At 36.0% G+C, this 7,728-nt stretch overlaps 1 protein-coding gene across 2 annotated transcripts; it reads left to right on the plus strand.

The window, feature by feature from the left end:
- The first annotated feature begins 752 nt into the window (after positions 1-752).
- Positions 753-5,588, plus strand: LOC130717921 (60S ribosomal protein L5). Of its 2 annotated transcripts, XM_057568330.1 has the most exons (9): positions 753-887; positions 1,179-1,248; positions 1,348-1,439; positions 1,558-1,684; positions 1,800-1,879; positions 1,968-2,084; positions 2,174-2,308; positions 2,414-2,583; positions 5,240-5,588. In XM_057568330.1, exons 1-9 carry the CDS (start codon positions 885-887, stop codon positions 5,349-5,351), a joined length of 906 nt encoding a protein of 301 aa, XP_057424313.1. In that variant the 5' UTR covers positions 753-884; the 3' UTR covers positions 5,352-5,588. The 2 variants fall into 2 exon arrangements, with proteins under 2 accessions (XP_057424313.1, XP_057424312.1); XM_057568329.1 differs by lacking the exon at positions 753-887 and having other exon boundaries at positions 1,173-1,248.
- Positions 5,589-7,728: the final 2,140 nt, after the last annotated feature.

A 7,728-nucleotide genomic window follows, 5' to 3' on the forward strand; every position in this document is an offset into this window, starting at 1 on the left:
GTTGTGCTAAAGCAGTGGGTAAGTTCATGACGTTGCTGTATGTGTTGTGGTGCACACAGAATGAGCTCGTCTTTAATGACACTAATGCAACGGTGGAGCAAATTCTCAAGCGTGCAAGCTCCCTCCTCCCTCCCCCTGATTTGCAACCGGTGGTTCAGCGGTCAACACGGTCTTTTGCTGCGGTTTGGAGCCGGCCTGCTGCTGGTGTTTTCAAGGTAAATTTTGACGCAGCTCTTCAAAGGGTTGCTGAGGCTGGATGTGGCCTAATTACTCGCGACTGCCATGGTGAGATCATTGCTGCAGCGTGTTGTCTTCTTGGTCTAGTTCCCACACCTTTCGTGGCGGAAGCTCTTGCTTTACGATGGGCGATGCTTATGGCGAAGGACTTGGGGACGTGTTTCTTTCGAGACAGATTGCTTGGTGCTGTTTGACGCTTGGAGTCGTGCCGATGGTTGTTCTATTTTAGATTCAATTGTAATGGATTGCCGTTATTTGCTTGCAAACTTTGATGTTTTTAGTTTTTTGTTTGTCCGTCGTACGGGAAACCGTGCGGCGGACGCTCTTGCTCATTTATCTTTTAATTTGAGTGGACATTGTTTGGCTTGAGGAGGTTCCTCAAGAGTTATTTGATATTGTCCAATCTGACGTATTGGCCTCTAAGCCCTCTATTTCTTCTTAATTAAATTAAATGAAGTTGGTTTTTAAAAAAAAAGCAGTACCTAACTCTTAGTCTTACTCATGATAATCCAATCCAAATAAAAGCCCAAAACCGGAATCGACCCGACCCGCCCAACGCAATCCCTTATAACCTAAACCTTGGCAAAACCTAATACCGTTTCACTCTTCTCCATCGCCTACGGGAAAGAGATCGAGCTTCAGCAGCAATGGTGAGTATTTCCAATCTCTCGTCGTTCTATTTTCGTTTTCTCAGCAGCACATTCAATCATTTCGTCTCGCAGAAAGTGAATCATGTTGATCTGTGTTAAGAGAAACTAGCAGTGTTCGTAATCTGTATTTTGATGTTGAGAAATTCATCACATTCAGTTTTGTGTTTTGGTTTTTACTAGCTTTTCGTTCTGGAGTAAAATCAATCTTGGTGTATGTTTATGTGTGTGGTGGCTCATTTTTTCAGTGACTAAGCATGATTTTTCTTGTCCATTTCTTTATGCATAATGAAGGTGTTTATTAAGGCTCAGAAACCTAGGGCTTACTTCAAGAGATTTCAAGTCAAGTTTAAGAGAAGAAGAGGTATTGTTAATTTTTTATCTGTCTTTCTGCTCTGTGTTTCTTCATCATGCCTCCTCTATGCTAATATTCTGATGACATTATTTGCTTAAAAATTTGCAGAGGGAAAGACCGATTACAGAGCCCGAATTCGGTTGATCAATCAGGACAAGAACAAGTACAATACTGCAAAATACCGCTTTGTTGTTCGATCTGTATCCTACTGTTAGCCTAGACTTGTTTGTGCATTGTTTTTGTCTTTCATGAAGTGATTTTATGCCATTAAAATGAATTTATCTATTAAAATTAGTTATACCTTCACCTCATCATCAGACGAACAAGGATATTATTGCACAAATAATATCTTCTACCATTGCTGGTGATATTGTTCTTGCTGCAGCTTATTCACATGAACTTCCACGCTATGGTCTTGAAGTAGGCCTTACAAATTATGCTGCAGGTACTCTGTTTAAGAGAAATTCCTTTTCTCCGCTACCATTCTCTCATTCAACATTTTTTTATGTCTATCTTTTGACCTTTTTCTTTGGTTCTCAAATATATTTAAACATGACCAGCTTATTGCACTGGACTCCTATTGGCCCGTCGAGTCCTTAAAACACTTGAAATGGATGAGGAATATGAGGGCAATGTTGAGGTATCCTTTAATTTGCTATAGTCTCTCTCTCTCTCTCTGTAACTTCCTGATTCGTTGCTTATTAATTGAGTTGTATCATTTTTATCAGGCTACTGGAGAGGACTATTCAGTGGAACCTGCTGAGACCAGGAGGCCATTCCGTGCTCTCCTTGATGTTGGTCTTATCAAGACCACAACTGGCAACCGTGTCTTCGGTGCCCTTAAGGTATTCAATATTATACTGCAATGCCAATTCGTTTGATCTTGTTATCTTGTTTTAATGCTGGTTGAATTGAATAATTTGGTGGTTTACAGGGAGCTCTAGATGGTGGTCTGGATATTCCTCACAGTGACAAGAGGTTTGCTGGTTTTGATAAGGAGAAGAAGGAGCTGGATGCTGAGGTTCACCGCAAATATGTCTTTGGTGGACATGTTGCTGCCTATATGAAGGCATGGGCGAAGATATCATTTTAGTACATTTTTATTTGAAATTTTAGGTGCAATAAAAGAAGATTTCTAATATTTGTGAGACAACCTATTTGATAATTTTTGCAGACTCTGATTGAAGATGAGCCAGAGAAATACCAGTCTCACTTTAGTGAATATATCAAGCGAGGAATAGAAGCTGATGGACTTGAGGAGCTGTATAAGAAGGTCCATGCTGCAATTCGTGCAGATCCCACTTCAAAGAAATCTGAGAAGCCGCAACCTAAGGAGCATAAGAGGTTAGTAATTGTGGTATATACTATATAGACATGCATTATGCTTCTAGAAAAAAAATCAGCTATCTGTTCTTTATGGGAAAAATAGTTTTGAGAGTGTTTTGTTCATATAATTATTATGTTTCAAAGATTTTAAGTGGATGGATAAAAAGGGAAGGGAAAGTAAGCAGGGGAATAGAGGGGGGGGGGTTACTTACCCTTGCTTTGCTGTTTTCAATAATGGTTGTAGGGGAATGTCTTTCCTGTGATTGTTTGCTGTTAAGAAATAGGGAGAAGAGTTATTTTCACGTCATATAGTTTAAAGAGCTACATTCAAAGAAAAATTCAACTTAGTTTAAGAATTTTTTTAACCTAAATAGAGGGTTCGTCTAAAATCTTCCCAATAAGTGATTGGGTCACTTTTTCTCTTTACCCTCTTCCCATTCTTTACCACTAATTCAAACTTCGATTTGCTTTTGTAAATTAACCCTATTACTTTGTGGAAACCCCTAAAGCTTGTGATTGGTATGAAATGTAGTTTTTGGAGGGATTTAAAATGACTGAGATATCAATAATCTGTATTGATGCTTTACTAAAAGAAACTTAAAAATTATTTAATTTTGATAGTTCTTTTTTTCCCATGTTCTGCTTGTTAGAAGAAATTTTGAAAATTTCTCATCCATTCTTTTCTAATTTTCCTTTCCATTCATCTTGATCCCTGATACTGTCTTCAACATCTTGATTTGGTGGTTTCAGCTTCATTCTTTTCATTGGTTTCATTCCTTTTTATCCATTGGTAGTTTGATTTTCTGATTTTCGTCATCTCTGTGTATCTTAGTACATGGATTGTAGATCTGATTTTTGACAGCTTGAGAATTTTGTTGGCTGTTTTTGTTTTAACCGCTACACTATTTTGATGGATTCATTATCACTTTGCTGTGATGTCAAGAAAGTGGGCGAGCATGCATAATTGAAACCATTATTTGTCATGTGTTTTACTCCATGTAGCTTCTATGGTTTTGGGTAGAAGAGTTGTTCCGTTGTGAACTTTTCATAGAATAAATTTAGAGTGTAGAGTGAAGAGGAGATAGAATTGAGGGGGTTTTCAGTTTCTCATTTTTGTTGCGTTCTGCCAACTTTGTACTTTGTCTAAAATTGGATCATTGCCCAGTATTTATGAAGTTACTAATTTATGAGTATTTCACTGTTACTTCCGCTTTAAATTTGTAATGTTTTAAGTACCCCCTCATCCATTTATAAAGCCTATGAAAACCTCCTGTGAAATGTTTATAATGTCCATTTAAGATCCCTAATTTTCCTGTCAGATTTTTGTGATTCAAATCACTATTAACCTGAGGTACCTTTTTCCTTTTTAGCCACCACAGTCACACACATGCCATCATTCGTAACATGTTAGTGGGCCTCTGCCTCATGGATACAAGATAGTTAAAAAGAAATAAAGAAAGTAGGTTGGTGAGGGTTATGCCAAGGGACATGTATGTGTGGACTGGCTGGAGTGCTATTATGAGTAAGAAGGAAATAGTGGAGGGGTAGTGTCTCAGAATGTACATGTTCCTGCAGGCCATAGGAGGGAAATTATGCAATGATGGAAAGAATGTTAATAAATGTCAATGAAGGAGAGGGGAAAGAGTTTGGGGTTTAGCAAATTTTAGGGATTATTTTTGGAGCTTAGGCTGGGGTATGCAGAGAATTTCAGACCTGATTGTATAATATGCTGCTTTGTTTGGATGCAGAGGTGAAAATGTGAGGGAGGAATATGAGTGGAAAGAATATAGGTGGAAAGAATTTAAGCGGAAAATGAGGTGATTTTTAAGTTGTTTGGATTAATAGAAAAAGAAGGGAGAATGAAAGGAGAAGTCAGTATAATTTCACGCATCCCAATGGAATTTCAACTGCCCTTTGATTCTTTCTCCTTAGGTACAGCGAGGAATTTTTTTTAGTACTGTAGTCCATCCATTTTCAGCTCCTGCCATTTTGCACTCCCATCCAAACACATAAAAAGCTATTTTCCACACATAATCCTTTCTACTTCCTTCCTTTCAAACTTCCTTCCTTTCCACACATTTTTCAAGGTGTTTACTGTTCTCTCTCTGCTGGTTTGTATTGCTGCTTGCACACAACAGGAAATTTTTCATACTAAATTTATCTGGTAATTTTTGGGATAGATGTGTTCGGCTTACTTTAGACTAACTACCCAAGGCATCAAGAGATAGATTTAAATGGTCTATCTCCTAGGTAGACTTATCGTCATTTGATCCATGTAGCCAACTAACTCCATTTACTGGGAAAAGGATTTGGTTGTTCTTGTATGTTTTCTTACTACAACTTACACAGGAACTAAGTTTTTGCTTTTCGGACACCACTGTGAAAGTTAATAAATAAATTTGTAAAAGGGGGAAACTTTATTTTGATATAAATTTTATAAATAAGAGGAATTATAATTATTATTTTATTCAAACAAGGGATTGTGCAAATGAATTGCACGCTTGCAAGCCCTTAAAATCATGAATTCTCCAGAGTTTTCAACTCCATCAAGTAAAAGGAATTTGGTTGAACAATTTAATTCCTTAAAATCATGAAAAAAAAATCATGAATTCTCCTGAGTTTTCAATTGCATCAACGAAGCACATCTAAGTATTTCTTTGTATCTTTTGTACAGGTACAACCTCAAAAAGCTTACTTATGATGAGAGGAAGAATAAGTTGATTGCACGCTTGCAAGCCCTCAACTCTGCTGCTGATGATCAAGAAGATGATGAGGATGATGAGTGAAAGTGCAATGAATGCATATCTAGAACTTCTTAGTACTAGCATCCACAGAATCGTTTTCTTAAAAATTTGTTGCTTGTGCTAATTGTTTTTCAACGTAGAAATTTTGGATACTTTTGTATTGGTCTTTTATTGGGGTCAACTTTTGAGTAAACCTGGATTGGAATGTTTCTCAACGTAATTTTCTGTTGTACACCAGATAAGTCTTTTCCTATAAAATTAATGTTATCCATTATAGTATGCAGTAAATGTGTTTAGTTACATGCGCTTATTGCTTCTGGAATAAAATAAGTTCCATGGATATCAATTTTGTAGGAAAGGTAACGAGATCTAAAGGGGCATTCTAATTTCGGAAGTGCTATGTGTTTATTCTTATTGTATGCAGTGGCGATGGTTAGGTAGTCCTTGTTTTGAGTTAATGCGATGGACCAGCGAGTGGTATATGAACAGAAACTTTTAAGAGTGAATTTAAGCCAGGAAGTTTCATATTATTTAAAAATGTACAGTCTAGAAATATGAAAACCAATTTATGTTACAGTTACACATTAATAGCAACATAAGATGCTCAAACTGAACATTTTATTTTTTGGAACTTATGCTAACTAACTTGGCTAACCATGTCTACGCCTCTGTTAAATTGACCATCCTCCTACCTTGTATTATTGCCCAACTTCATAATGTCTAGAACTTATTCTTGAGGGAAACCTTGAGTTAGAATTCAATAGGAAAGATTATTTCCTTTTATGATCATCACCCAAATTAATTTTTGTTCACTTTTTTAAAAATAAAAAATATGCTAATTTTAAAAACTTAAGTACTAATTTCAGCGATATGTTATTATTTATTAACACATTATTTAGTTTTCATCATTTATCACTTCCAACTAACTTTTATTTTATTTTTTACTGGAGTTCTCATCCATTCGAGAAATTATAGTTGTCACTCTCAAAAAATGATTTTTACGAGATTTGGATTTGCATTTTCACTTACAATGGTCAAACTTAATTACTGTTCGACAAAATTTTCGTACTTGCAACTACTCAATTAAACCTATTTAGCATCTTATATGTAAAAATAATATAGTTAAGGAGACAACTTCCCATGACCCCCTTTTTTTGGGTACAAAGCTGAAAGGAGAAAAGAACAAAAAGCAAAGGAGAAAAGTTTCTAGCTACTACTACTTAGTATAATTTACTACTACTTAGTATAATAAAAAGGAGACAATTTCCCCTTACCCCTTACTAGTACTTAGTATAATTTACTAATAATTTTTTTTAATCATTTACAAAAATTAAAAATAGGCTCATCGTTTGAAAGTTTTTTATTAGTAGTAAAACTAGTATTGATCCCGCTGCGCCATGCACGGATGAAATAAGAGTATAAATAAATGAATAAAATGATAAATTGAGCTCAAATATAAGTCAGTAAATTAACAAGTGTGAATCGATTATTTGTAAAAACATTCTTATAAACCACATTCATTCTTGTTGAACACACATTTTCTTTATTATCAATCATAAGAATTAACTTTAAAGCCTTTGTCACTTTGGCTGCACAGAAATGAAATACTCTTCAGGGAAGGTGAAGCTGATGCAGGGCAGTTAATGGATTTAATCCAAGCCAGATCCTGGAAGTGGCTCACGGGGAAAGTGAAGGACTTTATCTCGTATATGTATGAACGGATTGTGAACCCAACTCTCTGCCTAAAGAACACCTACAGTTGAGGCCTCGGGTATGGCTTGCCTCTGCAGAGGAAATGGAGTAACTGGATCTGTAGGAGATCTATTAGACATGGGAAGGGTACTTGAATTACTTTCTACCTACTTCCTTCCTTCAAACTCCACCTAAACAAACACAGCATAATTGTAAGAAGTATTTCCTCTTCTTGAATACCACTTTACAGTGATATCAGTTCCTATAGATGTACTTTCTTATTATCAAGCTGTGTACTGTTCTCTCTCTGCTGGTTTGTATTGCTGCTTGCACACAACAGGAAATATGTCATACTGAAAATTTATCTGGTAATTTTTGGGATAGATGTGTTTTGCTTACTTTAGTCCAACTAGCCAAGGCATCAAGAGATTGATTTAAATGGTCTATCTCCTAGATATGATTCATGATAGGACATTATGTCATCATTTGATCCATGTTGCAGACTCCATTTAATGGGAAAAGGCTTTGGTTGTTCTTGTATATGTGTTCTTCTTACTACAACTTATACAGGAACCAAGTTGTTGCTTTTCTGACACCATAATCAGTATTAGTCATCTCAGGAGAACTGGCACTACATTGATGTGCCTAATCTGTGTTATCTCTGTCATTAATAATTGAATTTAGTGTTCACTCCACTTAATTCATTTCCTATTACTGTTATTTTTTT

The sequence above is a fragment of the Lotus japonicus genome, chromosome 5 (genome assembly GCF_012489685.1).
Source record: "Lotus japonicus ecotype B-129 chromosome 5, LjGifu_v1.2".
Classification (NCBI taxonomy): Eukaryota; Viridiplantae; Streptophyta; class Magnoliopsida; order Fabales; family Fabaceae; genus Lotus; species Lotus japonicus.